Source organism: Antrostomus carolinensis, unplaced genomic scaffold (assembly GCF_000700745.2).
Source record: "Antrostomus carolinensis isolate BGI_N321 unplaced genomic scaffold, ASM70074v2 scaffold1834, whole genome shotgun sequence".
NCBI classification, from domain to species: Eukaryota; Metazoa; Chordata; class Aves; order Caprimulgiformes; family Caprimulgidae; genus Antrostomus; species Antrostomus carolinensis.
The window spans coordinates 9,399-26,416 of NW_010311187.1; the positions used below are offsets into that span (position 1 = coordinate 9,399).

Genomic DNA, 17,018 nt, shown 5'->3' on the forward strand with positions numbered 1-17,018 from the left:
CTTATGTGAGCTGCTGGCATTTAACACTGTAGGTTTCCTCTAAAGCAGTAGCTACCAGATGATAAGTGTAGGAGGGAAACAAAAATACTGACTTTGGAAACTTTGGGTCTTTTGAAAAACACAGAATGGTAACTCAGTGGCAATGTCACTGCCAACATTTTAAAAGTTTAGAAAATTATTATTTTTTTAAATTTATATATCTGAGTACTACTCCTTTTGCTGTGTAATAATACATCTTCACAGAGGAAAAAAAATAATAATGCATTGAGTGACAAATAGTCTTTTTGTTCATCCCCTCCTGAACATGGCTGAGAACAGCATTCACAGAGGCTTTCGTCCCCTGATAGAAGCTCAGTCATTGCTAAAAGTAGCAGGCAGAGGACTTGCTATCACAAAATTTTGCAACCACCTGATACTTAACTCTTCTGAGATATCTGCCAAATAATTTCACTCATCTGTCTAATGTTCAAATGCATTATCATGCATTAAGCATGTAACTACTTCTGTCATTAACAACACCTGTAGCACTTAGTGACTGAGGCTGGCTCTGTCTGTACCCTGACTTGCAATACCTATGTCAATCTAGCAAAAACGTTAATTGAAGTAAGGAATTCAAGATGAAAATCATAGTTAGAATGAATTAAAGTCGTGATCTCCCAACCAATATAAATAAATAGCAGAACCATCATCAATTTAAAAGAATATAGACTCAGATCCTAAATACATTGCTCACAAAGAAACGGACCTGTTAAAAAACACGTTTCTTAAGTAATTAGGTTACACATCTAACAAATTTCCACTGATTTACTTTTAGTACTTTATTTCAAGACTTTTATCATAGCATGCTATGCAGCATCACAATAGTTCCTTGGTAAGTCCTTTCTATGATTTTCATGACTTTAGCTTTTTACCACAGTAAAACACCTGATACAGAAAACTTTTCCTTTCCTCAGTATTTGTAGTGTATAGTAAAAAATTCATGGATTTCCCAACATATCAACTCTGAATACTACAATAAATTATGAGTAAAATATAAATTAAAAAGTCACCATATGGTGACATACCAATAAAAAGACGTCAAAAGTACCTGCCACCGTACAGACATCAAAATGGGTAAAACCACCAAACAACAGCAACACTTCATTGGCATTCCGTGGGGCCAACTTCCCCCCCCCAAAACAAATACTGTCCAAAACAGTTCTATACTTTCGGTGCCTAAGGGAATCTGTACTCAAAGCACAGCAAGATGCTGGAGGATATTGACTGCCATGGCTTAGGGAAGTAGCTGCAGTGTGAACACTTGCAAGGACTGATGGCAACCTGAAGCTGGGACTCCCATAGAGACAAAGCAAGGAATTGCCAGAGTGCAGCACCAAACATCACTTGAACAAATACACCCACAGATGTGCCAGCTCCCAGAGATGGCAAAATAAGAATGGGGAACAAGCAGAGAGAAATGGTTTCTTCTCTCTCTCTCTCATTAAACAGATGCCAGCTGGAGAGTTCAGCCTGTATTTCTTCTCTCATCCCCTTCAGGCTGTTTCAAGAACCTGCTCCACCATCTCTTTTGAGGCCAGCCAAAATTAGCACATTTATAACTACACTCTTTTTTCTTATACTGGTTGCTATAGTTTTTCATTTATCTCTATCCCAAGAGTCATTTAAGATTCTTGTTGAATTATTTATCAGCATTTTTACGGTTCACCTTTGACAAGCAGAGAAAATAAGATGTAAGAAGAAACTTTAATGAGACCAAAGGAAAATAATGAAAGAAGCTAATGAAAATAAGTGAGATGCAGGTCTTCATTATTCCCCTGTTTCTAGTAAGAAGGATTGAGAGTCAATGAACCCATATAAAGGACCAGTAGACTTTCCTAAAAATAGTGTGTTTTTCAGGCAGTAATAACCTGGCTTGAAATATAGCAAAAAAGCAAGTACAACAGTCACAGGTGAACAAAGACATCAAAGGTCATACACTCTATATCTCAGTTTTTTCCTCTGCTACAGGTTTTCCTGGTTCTAAATTCACAAACCAACAGATTGCCTTTGGTACACCATGACACAGCTCTTGGGAAGTTTTCACAGGTTTTACAGCAACCTTTACCTCCTCTATGTCATATCTAACTGTATGAAGTACTACTTGACTTGAGCCAGTTCAGCACTCGTATCTGCAACACAACTAGAGCAGCACACAGTTAGAGATGGCAAGTGTGTAACAGGAAGAAGTGTCCTGACAGAACGGGGTATTTCCAGCTGTGGCCACTCCAAATTAGTACCAAAGGACCATCAGTCCCATTTTGGGGTAATACCTGGATATCCTCAGCCACCTCAGGACATTATTCCAGAAGGAAACAGGTTGGAAAAGCTACTGTGGAGTGGTTGCTCCACACTAACTCATCATGAGGACAGCAAGATTAAACTAAGCCAAGACAAAACATTTTTCCTCATGAGTGGAAAAATGTCCATCTGAGGGCTTGACACATATTAGCTTCCAGACATTAAATTTAAAACTCTGCTTATTCTGCAGTAACTGCTCAGCACAGACAAGCTCTTCCAAAGATTAACTGCATTTCGCAGATGATGGCTTTTGCTAATAACATCAGTGACTGTTAGTTTTCTATAGAGACTTTTCTATGAGCCTCATTTCGTTAAGAACTCCTTTTACATGAGGGAAGTTTGCCAGCTGTCCCCCACCCCCCGCATTCATCTTAAGTCATTCCAAATGTTTCTATCAAGTTGACTTAGAGCTGTGCCTCCATAACATGTGTTTGATTGCCAACATGGGAAAACACAGACTTCCCCAGCTAACTAACGCTTAATTCATTTTTACAATCCTAGGAAAAATATTGACTCACCTATTACATGGTCTCTGGCTGACTGAAGAGATCTAGGTGAAAAGAGCTTCAAGCCATACATTGTATAAACTGGAGGATTTGTGTCTTTAGATCCAGCATCTAGCAGCAAAATAAGGCCACACAATATACAAAAATATACAGGTCTGCTGTAGGTTATTATTTTATTGTGCCCCTGGGGAAAAAAAAAAAGACAAAAAAGAAAAAAAGTGTTTGAATTTTGTATTCACTCTCCTACTGTGTGCACTGCATTAAACTGAAGAGAGGGTCAGGAGTCAGACAAAATATTTTAATGACTTATACATACTAATTAATAATAAAAATGTTACAAGGTATTTTATCTTTTCCAGAGGAGACTGTCAAAATGCACAAAAAGCAGTTAAGACAAACTCCAGCAATCATTTAAGCTTTTGAAATCTAACCTTCTAGACCATTCAAAACACACTAATTGCAAAAGTCAACATTTCCTGTGGAGGAAAAAACCCTCAATTTGTCTGAACCTTTCTTTTCAACAGAAAAATAATTTTTCTCTCTATTAATTTTATTTTAATGAATGTCTGCTTCAGATAGCTTGGCTTTTTTTTTTTTTAACTTTATGAAATATAAAATTAATTTTTAATTGCATCATGGGAAGTAAAAAAATAGTAGAGCACTTCCTAGGTGCAGTGTGAGGCATGGAGACTGATTTTTTTTGCAACAATATAACTCAATTTTTTTTGTTGTTGATTTGAACCACTTCAGAGCAAATCAGTGTCCCTCCTGGACTGGGTGACACTCATCAGCAGTTCCTGGTCTCTCTCTCATGTAGCACTTTGAAATGACGATCCAAAGGAACTAATATGTGGTAGGATCCTTATCTTAGGTTTTTCGTACACATCTCTCACACAACTGATTCGCACTAATCCTACGACACACTGCTGTGGGGCCACGGGCCAGGGAGAATAACAGACACTTAAGAAAAGTCTTAATAGTTCTCCTGGTAGCAAGCCTAAGGGTAAATAAGACATTTTACATGCTGGTGAGTCAAAAGATTTCTTGAGTGTGAAAAGACAGGAGAAAAGTGATAAGGATTCAAGTTTGCTTTGCATAAAAGCTGCTGTGAAACTGTTCTTATTTGTACAATGTAATTTAAGTGAGTATAATAAAAGATAATTTATTTTTTGAGGCTACTTACTGATTTGAAACAGTGGCCATATTATTTGTTTGGCTGCCAGCCAAGCTTGTATGTTAGCATCGCTGTTAAATGATCTCTACTCTCTTTTGGAATCAATCAGGTAACAAGGCGGCAGATTGCAGGGAACTAGCAGGCTTATATTGCACCTCACATCCATGGAAAATGAATCAAGGCAGACTGACAAATCTTAGCCGTTTGTAATCAGAGTTTTAATTTCACTAATGCCTTAAAAAAAAAAGACACTCATCCACACACAAAAAAAATCGAAGGAGAATTAGAAAGATAAGAATCTGACTTAAAAAAAAAAAATCACCTAAAATATTACTTTCTGGTTGTTTTTAAACTTCAGTTCATTTATCTTCAACACAAGCTCTGCCTTAGGAAAAGGAACCCATAAGTATTGCATCTAAACAATTGCTTAATGATTTATATCATAATGTGCACTCCAAATCAAAGTCTATTTCACTGAGATGTTACATTCTTGTCTTATCTCTTGAATTACAGAATTCAGGTTTTCTCTTTGCATGTTAATTATTTGAAGGCAGTTGGGCAAGATGGAGTTGATGACTAGAAGTCCAGAGGTTCAGCTTCACACACCTTTCAGTTCCAAGCAGAACACTGACAGACATACTCAATTACGTTTTCAGTGTATATTTAACTCTTGACTTCTAAAGTAGTTCACGGTGTGCTGGCTGAAGAATTGTTTGAATTGCAGAGCTCAGAGGGTTGAAGTGAATGGGGCTACACCTGGCTGGCAACTGGTCACCAGTGGTGTTCCTCAGGGTTCAATTCCAGGGTCAGTTCTGTTCAATATATTTATCAACGATTTGGATGCAGGAGTTGAACACACCATTAGCAAGTTTGTTGATAATACCAAACTAAGAGGTGCTGTTGAACCTCCTGAAGGACAAGGGGCCTTGCAGAGGGATCTAGATAGATTGAAGCATTAATGGGATGAAATTTAACAAGTCAAAATGCCAGATTCTGCAACTGGGACAGAGTAATGCCAAGCACAAGTATAAATCAAGAGAGGGGTGGGCTGGAGAGCAGCCCTGCAGAAAGGGATCTGGGGGTGCTGGCTGGCAGCAGGCTCAATAGGAGCCAGCAGTGGGTCCTGGCAGCCAAGAGGGCAAACCACATCCTGGGGTCCATCAAACAAACACAGCATAAACAGACAGACGGTCAAAGGAGGTGATTGTCCTGCTGTATTCAGCATTGGTACAGCCTCACCTTAAGTATTGTGTGCAGTTCTGGGCCCCACAATTTAAGAGGGATGCGAGATCCCTGAATGTGCCCAGATGAGGGCAACAAAGCTGGTGTAAGGGCTGGAAGGCATGTCCTGTGAGGAGCAGCTAGAACTCTGGGTTTGTCTAGTTTGGGGAAAAGGAGGATGAGTGCCAACTTCATTGCTCTCTACAGCTTCCTGAGGAGGGGAAGTGGAGAGGGAGGTGCTGATCTTTTCTGCCTGGTATACAGTGGTAAGATACATGGGAATGGTTCAAAGCTGTGCCAAGGGAGGTTCAGACTGGACATTAGGAAGCATTTCTTTACCAAGAGGGTGATCAAACACTGGAACAGGCTTCCCAGAGAGGTGATCAATGCCCCAGGGCTGGTCAGTGTTCAAGAGGCATTTGGACAATGTCCTTAATAATATGCTTTAACTTGGTCAGCCCTGAATTGGTCAGGTAGCTGGAATAGTTGATCATTGTAGGTCCCTTCCAACTGAAACAGTGATTTATTCTATTTAAATAAATCACTCTTACCATGCTAATAACAATAATGCCAGTTAGGATTGAGGAAGGAGTTTTCATACCTTCCCTATTTTTAGGTGGTGGTGGGGAATGAGACAGACTCCTGAAAAGGAAATTTTGCCTCCTATCAGATCAACAGGAGCAAAGCAGCACAGCAGCGATGCACTCAGAAGGACACTGGCTGCACTGCTGTCATGCTGCTTGGGATGCGCTTGAGCTGAACGAGCTTCCCACAGTACAGCAGAGACTCCAGTCCCTGCATCTGGGGAACAGACAACACAAGAAAGAGGAACTGCTGCGAGCATTAGTGCTGTACTGCACTGTCATTTACAGCCCTCGTGTGAGGGGGATTATTCAGGACAGGACCGGTTTCAGGCCAACAGCAGACATCTTCCAGGAGAGTGAGGATCACTGGGATGGTACATCACCTCCTGAAAGCCACAGCCATGGAATGGACATTACACTTCCTCTTTTCAAGGTTTTAGGAAAAAAACAAACAAACAAACAAAAAACAACAAAAAAGGGGGCAAAGCCCCCTTCTGCCCGCCACTGACAGGCCAAAATGGGCATATGGCAGTGCAACTTATCAACAAGATATTTTAGATATTAAGGGCTCTTTCTGTTCTGCTAGACAAACTCATCAACTTTTGACAGGCAAAAATTATTTCATCTTGGTGAAACTACTCTGCTCTGCATTCTCCTTCAGAAGAATTTAAATAATGAAGTAGGAGTGGGATTCCTTTTATATTTTACATCTCATTTGTTGAACAATATTTTTTTTCTCTGCTGATGAAAATTTTAGTGAAAACTCTTCCTAAGTCTGCCAAAAAATGTCACTGACTTTTTCAGGTCCATGTTTTTCATTATTTTTCATTATTCACATCCAAACACAGCATTGCTTCATGTCATATTTTGATAAAAATATTAAGATTTTGAACAAAGCTAGAATAATTTCACAAACACTTCCATTTAGTAAAACAGCACTTTTGTCTGCAAAGCATTTTGATGGGGAAATTGCAGAAAGATCCAATGATTTTTTTGTTTGCCGGTGCACACATGCAAGAGGAAAAAGACAGAAGGCTTTATATAAAAAGAAAAGTGCGTGTGTTCAGTTCTACAGAAAAGTTTACAGAGACAAATTAAAAATACTTTAAGTGCCTTATGGGATTTATGAAGCTGCCTATGGTAGCTGCCCAACTGAGTTAGCTATCTGCTTTGGCAGGTAATGGGACCGAGACAATGAAGTTATGTGAGCAATTCTGTAAATCTTACTAAGAGCATGACTGCAATCTTTCAAAGCTCGAATGCTTTTGCAAACGTGAACTAGATCCTGAGCTATACAGCTGTCTTATGAGGGACAAGCTCTCATGATCCTTCTGTATAGCCATTTACTACAGACACAGCCTTTATTGCCCAGTCTGATGCTGCCTCTAACCAGTATCAAGAAACTCTGCAGACAAAGCTGCTTGTCCAAAACCTTGAAATGCATACAAGAAAGACCTCTTGTATCTCTGATTATAATACCCTGCAGTCATTGGCACCTCCCTTATAGAATCATAGAATCTCCTGGTTGGAAAAAACCTTTGAGATGACCAAGTCCAACTGTACCTGTCCACTACTAAAACATATCTCTGAGCACCTCATCTACCCATCTTTTAAACACCTCCAGGGATGGTGACTTAACCACTTCCCTAGGTAGCCGGTTCCAGTGCCTGATGACCTTTTCATTTAAGACATTTTTCCTGATATCTAATCTGAACCTCCCTTGGTGCAACCTGAGGCCATTTCCTCTTGTTCTATCACTAGTTACCTGGGAGAAGAGACACACACCCACCTCGCTACAACCTCCTTTCAGGTAGTTGTAGACAGTGATAAGGTCTCCTCTCAGCCTCCTTTTTTCCAGACTAAACCCCAGTTCCCTCAGCCGCTCCTCAAAAGCAGCTGGTCCTCAAATATTCTGCTGCTAATAAACTGATACAACTTACACTTGGGATGGACTTTATTTTCTTCTCCCCACCACTCCAGTGAGAAGGCTGTTTCTGAATTTCACCATCCCAGAACCACATACCCTGTGTGAACAGCAACTAAAGGCCATCAGCTCCCAACAGACCAGAACTGGAAAGGTTAAAGCACAGGCTGACAGGAAAATTAGGCTCTCAACTTGTAGCTGGCAACACTACTAAACCTGCAGCTACAATAAACGCCAGTGACCAGCATTAGATGTAGAACCTGGGAAGTTCCCATTTAAACACCAAAGCTCATCAAAACAGGACTATTATCACAATTCAGTAAAATGACTATGAATTAATACAAAATTAAAAACATTAGCTGAGTTAGATAGGTTCTTCTCTATATAGTGAAACTCATCCCTTACCACAGTGACAGTATATAGACAATATACACTGTTCGACTCAGTATATAGACAATATACAGCATGGTATGGGGCAAGAAATAATCTTATCCCCAACAAAATTGTACCAGACAACACAGGATTCAGTCAGCAAGCTCTTCCTCATCACCAGGAAGCGAATACTCTGTCACTCAGAAGGAGTTCAGGACAAAAGCTTTACGCACCCCTAGGCACTGTGTTTTCTGAATTCACCGGATGGTATTTTAAAGCAGTCCTTCAAAATGGTATAGGCTAGAGATGACAAAGTCACATCAAACAGTAACAAAGTCTGCATGTGAGAGATAGGGAAGAAGTTTGGAACCTCCCTGGCAGGCATGGATAACATAAGGCATTAGTGGCTACTCGTGGATCCAAGAATATAAATTAATTCAGTGTGCAAATCTGATGGTTTGTTTCAAACTGAAAAATCTCATCTGCATTTTTATTCATGGACATGGTACTGATCATTCTTTAATCCCTCTGCTGTTCTGCATCCTTACATTAACATCAAGAGATGTTATTCTGTTTAATTTTAATGTAGTCACATGAATTATGAAACAGTACATGGAGTATCTTTTCTCGCCTTCTTGTTGTCTTATTTTTTTGTGGTCCTTTCTAGCTTAGGCAATCCTTTACAAGTACCTATTGTGTTAAAAAGGTATAATGTAGAAACAGCTAATCTTCTAGTTTAACTTTACCTATAACACCTTTCACCTTTAAAATTCTCTGTGGTAAAACTCTCTAAATTTTATTTCCATTGGTGTTCTTATGGTGCATCAAAAAGCTTGCAAGAAAATGTCCCTAACAAACAAAGTTTTGGGAAAGCATATGGAAGATAGGAATACACCTATTAGTTACTTTACTACACTACCGCATGACACACAGAATACAACATGGTGAATAATAGTTGTAACAGTATTGTGGGAGTTTGAAATGTAAACCTGGATTCTGCACAAAAAATGTTCTGTTTAAATTTAACTAGCTACTTTGACTTTAATATTATAAAAAAATATGGGCTAGAGAGGTTTACAATGAAATTTTGATTAAACTGTGTGCCATACACTTTAAACAAATGCACACATTACTAATGTCTGAATAAGCGCAAACTATTTGATTACAGTCCACATTATTATGCCTGGACACGTGCTAGCTGAACTGACAAAGTATTATTTTAGTCCCCAAAACCCCCAACTTTTTACTGAGGTAGGAATATTTCTTTAATGTATTGAAAATATTACCCTACAATGTGTAAGTTGCTGTTTATTAGCCTTCCCTACCTTTTATGCAGACAGGTATTTCCTGTGAATGCTTTATAACCAACAATACCATAAGTTCACCCCATAATAACTGGTGCAGAAAAGAAACTAAGAATCTTCAGAAATCTATCTCAGTGAAATGTGTAGCATACAATTGTAAATAACCTCAGTTTCAAGTTCAACCTGTATTTCTAGCCTCTGGACTGACAAAAATAATTGCTCCCTGCCAAAGAGAAATAATCCAGCAGACCTGCATTTTTCAACATGCTGCTTTGGAACCCTGAGGAAAGAGAGGGAGTTCTCAAAAGCATTCCAAGAGCTAAATAAGAAAGGTGAGCAACAAAGCAACCAGTGTAAAAGCAATCAAGGGACCTCATGACTACTGAAATGTCTTCCAAGACACAAACCATAAACACTGAGATACTGTGACAGGTGGAGGGGTCAGGCTGCATTTGTAGGATGATGCTCCTAAACAATTCCTATAATGAGGACAGCCTTGGGTAAGGAACTGGTTTCTTACAAAGTAGTTGTCACTGTCAGAATTCAGTTTCTCAGATATACTCAACAGACAAATAGCAACCAGTAAATATCCTCACACCTTGCATTCACCCACAGATCTGGCCATTTCTTCAGGACACAAGCACAGAAACTGTGACCATATTATAACAAAGGGAAAACACCTGTGCCATTTGAAAAGCTTATAATACTATTGAAAAATACATCTGCAATACTAGATTAAAAACAAAACAAAACAAAACAAAACAATCCCCAACTCAAAAACCACAACAAAAAATATTTAAAGCCCCATCCGACCAATGACTGAGGTGCTAATCTGGAACTTCTGCTGTTTTCAGTCTCTGTTTCTAGAAAGAAAAAGCTTGTCTGATGCCACTGGATTGAATTTCGGCAAATAAACTACTCCAGTTGTACTTGTTTTTACAGCACATTTTAGTTTAAAGAAAAACTAGTAGCAGTGATAAATTCAAATAGCTTAAAATTAAGTAAATGTAGAACAAAGTATCAAAATCACAGACATCTTGCTCCTTTTCATAAACCACCCAGAACAGTGAACTACTTATACTCGTGTTTCACTAAACAACCAGTTGTTTCACAGTACACAAATTATAATAAAGGAGAAAAACTTGTTATATGGGCCAAGACTTACATGTATTGGTGAAGCAGGATCAGGCTGAACACTCTAAAAACAAAACAGAAATAAGAAGTTGCTTAAAAGATTTTGACTTCATAGAAGAGAATTCAGCAATTGGATATGAACTTGTGTCCTACCTTTAGGAGAGAATACTGGCAGCTGGCCATCACAAGACAGAACAACAAAACCCAAATGTCTTTACAGAAGCCTTGATTCAGAGTCAGGAATCCAAGAAGCGAAACAAGAACTACTAGAAGGATAGCAAATACATTCTCCTTTATATCTTCTGTCCTATGTCAATGAAAATTTTAAGAGAAGTACAAATATTTATATATCCATTAGAGCAAGGCAGATTCATTTGCAGCTGGTATGGACTGTCAGTGCTGGAGCTATCAGAATTTACAGAATCTGAGGTTTTGCTCCCAAAACTGCATTTCCATGTTTAACAGTACCTCACCCCCATGCCAAAGACCTTATCCACTGTGATAGCTAAAACATATAGAAAAAAACACAGGCACTGAATTCCAGCACCCTTCAATCTCACTTCCCAAATATAATTCCACAGTGGAGCTGATTCGAATATAGGCAAGTGCCTGTTTATTAAAAGCAATCAAACAAAAACCATCATCAACAACAACAACAAAACCCCCACAAAACTAAAACCAAACACTTTTAAATGAGGAAATAAGACATTTTTTTAATGAAAAATATATGCCTGACAGCGAAGAATTAGGTGAAAGACCAAATTTGTCACTTGATGTTTTATCTGTTCTATTAGAACAAGGAAGCTGAGATAAAAAACAATGTTAATATTCAGGCTACAACAAAAGAGTTTATCAGCAGATGCTCTCCATGCAATTGAAACACAGAGATAAGACACCACAGATATGTATCTGCTCTGGACCTAAGCTCCCTGACTACAATAGCCTGATTTCTGCAGCATATAAAACTGTAATCTGAAATTTCTCCTGTGGAGCCCTTATTAACATACATGACAGGGCATCCACCCAAAAGCAGAAACAGGAGAGCCAGCAGCCATGAGGTATGTAGCCAAACATGTCTGAAACTCCTAGTAGTCTGGCAGATTACCACATGAGGTCTAGTAACAAAGTGCTCTGCCTGAAGAGTTGATGCCAAATGAAACTGAGGGATTAGAAAAATGAGAGATGCCAAGACAAGAAATTTTCTCTAAATAAACCTGAACTGAAACCAAGGAAGCAGGTGAAAGATCTCCTCCTGAGTATCATCTGTAATTTATTTATTTTTTAAAAGATTGGAGTAGTTGGTTCACAATACCCTGGAGCCCCTCCACTTCTGTATTTTTGCACAAAAACCTGATTTTCTCATCAGAAAGCTCTGAACCATTGGATCCAACAGCTAAGAGTCAACTTAAAAGACTATACAGGCCTGGTGCTCACATGAATCAAAGTCTCTGCTTGAAGGCAAAGGGTAACAAGAACCATCTGCATTGCTCTATGGACTTGTGGAGCCACCCTCTGTAGCATTACACAGAGATGCATTAAAAAGATAGCTTACCTGTCCAACAATGCCAACAAGGTAAGACGATCATACCAGACTTTAATCCATTTGCCAGGGAATATAATAAATCTGTAAAACTGCCTGTTCAGTTTCCGCTGTGCTGAAGAACATGAAGAATCCTCAGGGTCCTGGCTGGGTTGCTTTAAAAACAAACAAACCAGAAATACACAAAATAGTCTTTCACACTGACACAGGTCTGCAAAACAGGTGTTTAGAAGGCCAAATTTATGTGAAGCCTCAGATTTTTTTTCCTAAAAGGGACGGTGGGAGCATATTTTCTTCACATTAAATTTGAAACAAAAGTATCACACCAGCTTAAATACTGCAGATGGACAGAAACTATATCAGTTGTGAAGCTCAACAGTGATAATATGCTTTAAAAATAGATGCTAAATATTCATTTTTAAAATAATTATTTTTCAGTCCTGATCCACTGCTCGTCTAAAGTTTCTTTCTGAAGACATTTCCATGCGTCAGACTAATTTCTGCACAACGTAATACCACACATGACAGGATGAATTCTTGTTTTTAACCAAAAAAATCAAGCAGGCTTTAAGGCCTAGAGATGTGACTTATCAGCTCTTCTTCCAGAACACAGCTTGCTTTACCTTTCCTGAGATGCTTCTAATACCACATCAGGTGTGCACCCTCAAAAACAACAAGAGGAGGAAAGAAAAAACTGCAAACAAGCACAAACAGCATAACCATCACTAGTTTGAGAGTCTCTAATCTTCCCATCACAATCATAAATCCATCCTTTTGAATTGCTTTTGTCAGATTCTAAGGCCTTTTCTTCTTGTCTGTTTGGACTACAGCATTTCAGATCTCCTCCAACTCTACACCTGCACTCCTTCACCAACATTTGTGGGGAGGAAGGCTTTTCTACAGACCATCAGCCAAGCCAGCAAAGCTAGACAACAGAACAAAAAAAACCTCTGCAAAGTAGTTACTTCTTTCGAAGGTACATCAATAATTGATTATTTTAGGGCGTGAAGGGGAATCACATATTTTTCTTTCAAGAAGAATTTGAGATTTCTAATCACTGTAAAGTCTAATGGTTTTCAACCTTCTTACAGCCCCTACCATTGTTACTTAACCAATATTAGATAATAAATATATCTATTATAGAACTCTAGGCAATGTTTACATTAGAATTATTGGTCAGAGAAGGGGATTTCTGTGTGAATTAACTGATCACTTCTTGAATTGTAACTGTTAGTAAAAATCTGGTTTTTAAACAACCTGTCCATCTGCACAAATGAATTGTTAAATTTTCTCTCAGATTATTGGAATAGTTTCTAATTTTCATCTTCTAGAAAAAAGAATTTTACACATAATTTATATGTGACTTCATGTATTGCTACGTGTCATCTGGGAACCACCTCATTGATATTCCCAGTCTGCTGGCAAACGTGAAGTAAAACAGCTTCAGAGAAAGAAATTCAAGTTTATGTATTTTATCTCATGCCTGCAATTGACTAAGAGCACACAGCCATGCAGTGCCGGGTAGCTCAGCCGCTATCAGCACAGGACAGTAACTCATTCATGTTTCTGAGCATTCAGACATGCAAGAGGATGCTGCACTTTCTGGCATTCTTTCATTTACAAACCATTCCAGATAATTTAAAAGCTGTGAGACTGATTGCAATCCTTTCATCACGCTGATTTTAAAACCTAAAATTAGTTTAGGTACTCAAAATTTTAATATTTCTATTACCATTTTAAAAAGTTCCTTAATTATGGAATTTGGGCATTTTTAAAGAAAAAATAAATTTTAAAATATTACAGTTGCTAATACTGGCACAGTTTGGTATGTCTTGGGTCCTACATTCCAACAGAAAGTAACGTGAAACTCAACTGCAATCATTAACTTCACTCATCTAATCTAGACTGTTCACTATAACTAAATAAAAAAAAAATCAATATGGTGGCAGATTCCATTAAAAACATCTGCGGATTGGTTTGTTCAGTCCTCAGAAGAGTTTAATACATATTTAACTGAGTGCCTAAGTGAACATTTCAGCTCCCAAGGAACTGTAACTTTTGGATGAAGTCCATTCCATGAGGCTTGCAATACTTGGGCTGAAGTCAGATTTTTCGATCTGTGAGAAACTCTCTGACTAGCTCTGAGCAAGTCACTAAGTCTAATTGTGCCTCCTATCAAAAAAGGGGATTATAAAAATTCACTTAATAAATTTTTATTGTGTCAGAGACAGCCTGAAGCCCTAGCTTCATTGAAATGAACAACAAAACTTTTCCTGATATTCACAGGCTCAGAATTTCATGTTTAAAAAAAAAAAAAAAAGAAAAAAAAAGAAAACAACAACAACAACAAAACAAACAGAAACCAAGAATTTCTGAAATTACTGCCTGGCCTTGTTACAAACTTGCTATGTGATCTTGAGCAATATGCCTTAATGGTACAGTTTTCCTGGAAGAGGAATTTTAAAAAAAGGCATGATAATTGTTCTCTAATTTACAGTTTACAAGATTATAAATATCTGCAAAACATCTGAGCCTTTAGATAGAAGTCTCTGTCCAAACCTGAAATACACAATTCAGGACAACTTCCTGATTTTTTAATTTAAAATAGTTCCTTTATAGAAGCTGCTTCTAACTTTAAGTTCTTGTGCAAAATCTAAGATGAAAGATAATTAACTGGCATTTTAACATTTTAAGGTTAGTCATAAATATCAAACTAGAATTTTCCAGGGAAGAAAAGAGAAGGTTGAAGTTATCATAAAAGGAATTCTAAAAACAGTTATCAGCCTTAAGTCATTGGTCACAGACCCCAAACCCTGTAAAGTTCAAGTATGTCCACATATTACCACACAAACTGAACTCTGAGGGCCTTTTTCTTTTACCAGCTGATATGAGGAGGTGGCCGTGACATTCTACAACAGACATCCAGAAGTCTGGTTGACCGATTCAGAAAAGTGAAACCAGACATGAGGTTTTAGGATAGTAATGAATTTGGAATAAACACTTCATACTAATAAAATCTGCTGGTGTGTCTATAATCCTAACAGCTGTGTCCTCTTTCTTTCAAATGAAATAAGACTAAAGATAGAAGATGAACTTTTTAAGTGATGGATTCTTTAAGTACTCTCCTGGGACACTACTCAGTATCAGTAGAAAGCAGCTGACTTGCATCCATCAACATAAAATACATCTCCCACATGAACAACACCAGGCCAAGTGGTATAGAAAATCAACAAAACATCTCAGGAACAAGCCTGCAGCATTTGTTTATAAAGCAGTTTATTAAAATGCTAGAAACTGAGATATTACAATGTACCCGTGGGCCTTCTGAATGGGTCCTTCGTGCCACCATCAGTAGGAGCTGCTGCTGAAGCGCGCTCGCTCCTTGATCCCCGGAAGACGGTTCTTGGCTCTCTGATGTGGTAGTACTAGAGGAGCTGAACTGTATTTCACTGTGCACAGAGGGGAGAAAGGAAAGAGGCTGTTTTAAGAAGCAATGTTTTCCTAGTATCTCCAAAGCATTACAAGAAGCAGCCTGTAATTACGTTACTGGTTGGCTCACATAACACAGAGCCTTTCACCTCCATACCTGAAATCTAGCCCAGGCCCACACAGCAGTTAACACCCAAATTTAGATACACATGGTCTACTACATCCACCACAGAGGAACAGACTTTTCTGTATCATAATTTTTCTCATCCTGAGATGAGCACCTACAATGAATGACACTTCAGAAGTGCCTTTTTTTTGTCCACTGACAATAATTCAGGTCAAGAGCTGCATATCTACAGAGCAAAACTGCAGAGGTCCTGGCTGAGCTTTCAAATAGGTTCACTTAGGTACCAAGCTAGGCTGGCCTCACCTGCACTGAATTTGATGAGTATTAATTTACCCTAGTAAGAATTCAGGCTACAAGAATCTCCTTCTGCTCTAGCAAGATGACAAGAATACATGAGCTAATTCACCTAAGGCTACCTCAGCTATCCCCCCTAGTAAGTGAAAACTTATCTTGGGAGGGCCCTAAGTGAGATGCTTCCCCCCCGCCCCAGCCTCTGTCTTTACTGCTTTGTGTTGTAGATACAGCACTTAAACAGTTTACCTGGGGAAATCTGCACTTACAGCAGCGATACCTGTTGGTGTGCTACCATGATATGACTGACTAAGTCTCAGCAAGAACTATATTGAAATGAAATAATTGTTATTTGGGGAAAAGATCTATTTTGAATACTTCTTGCTTATTCTCTTCCAAATGGGCTTTATACATCAGGCACCCTGCTCTGAGCTCATTACTCCCCTGCCTCCGAATGCCTGCCCTGGGCTCTTATTACTTTCATATCTGCATGAGGTAAAAGCACCTTGGTGCTCATGCAAGGTAGTCAATACCTATTGTTCCTATTTTCCTAAAAGGAAAGACAAGCAGGGGGAAACCAGAGCAATCTGCCTACAGGCAGCCAGAAAGTTCGTGGTAGGGCAGAAAATAAAACTCTCATCTTGCACACCCTACACTTGCCCCCAAGCCACCTTATTAATTCTAGTGAACTCAACCTTCCTTGCCTTTGGGCACAAATTCCCAAAGCCCGTCACGTAACCCTTTATTTTCCTAAAAGGAAAGACAAGCAGGGGGAAACCAGAGCAATCTGCCTACAGGCAGCCAGAAAGTTCGTGGTAGGGCAGAAAATAAAACTCTCATCTTGCACACCCTACACTTGCCCCCAAGCCACCTTATTAATTCTAGTGAACTCAACCTTCCTTGCCTTTGGGCACAAATTCCCAAAGCCCGTCACGTAACCCTTGTTACAGCCCTGTGGCTGTCCTGCACAAAACTGGCTGTTAACTTAAGCTGTAGTGTTGAGTGCTGCACTGGGATAAGGTTCAATGTCTGGATTCCTTAGAAGCAGGGCTGAAGAGCCGCAGCAACATCTTGA

At 38.9% G+C, this 17,018-nt stretch overlaps 1 protein-coding gene across 1 annotated transcript in view; it reads right to left on the reverse strand.

Moving 5' to 3' along the window:
* The window catches only part of LOC104523904 (pecanex-like protein 2), a gene marked incomplete at both ends in the record, with an annotated part of 52,844 nt that overhangs the window by 3,981 nt on the left and 31,845 nt on the right, over positions 1-17,018 (reverse strand). The window contains 5 exons of the mRNA XM_029084662.1: positions 2,856-3,027; positions 10,588-10,620; positions 10,710-10,863; positions 12,109-12,251; positions 15,410-15,545. Coding sequence (XP_028940495.1) covers positions 2,856-3,027; positions 10,588-10,620; positions 10,710-10,863; positions 12,109-12,251; positions 15,410-15,545 — 638 coding nt within the window. The remainder of the gene's footprint in view (positions 1-2,855; positions 3,028-10,587; positions 10,621-10,709; positions 10,864-12,108; positions 12,252-15,409; positions 15,546-17,018) is intronic.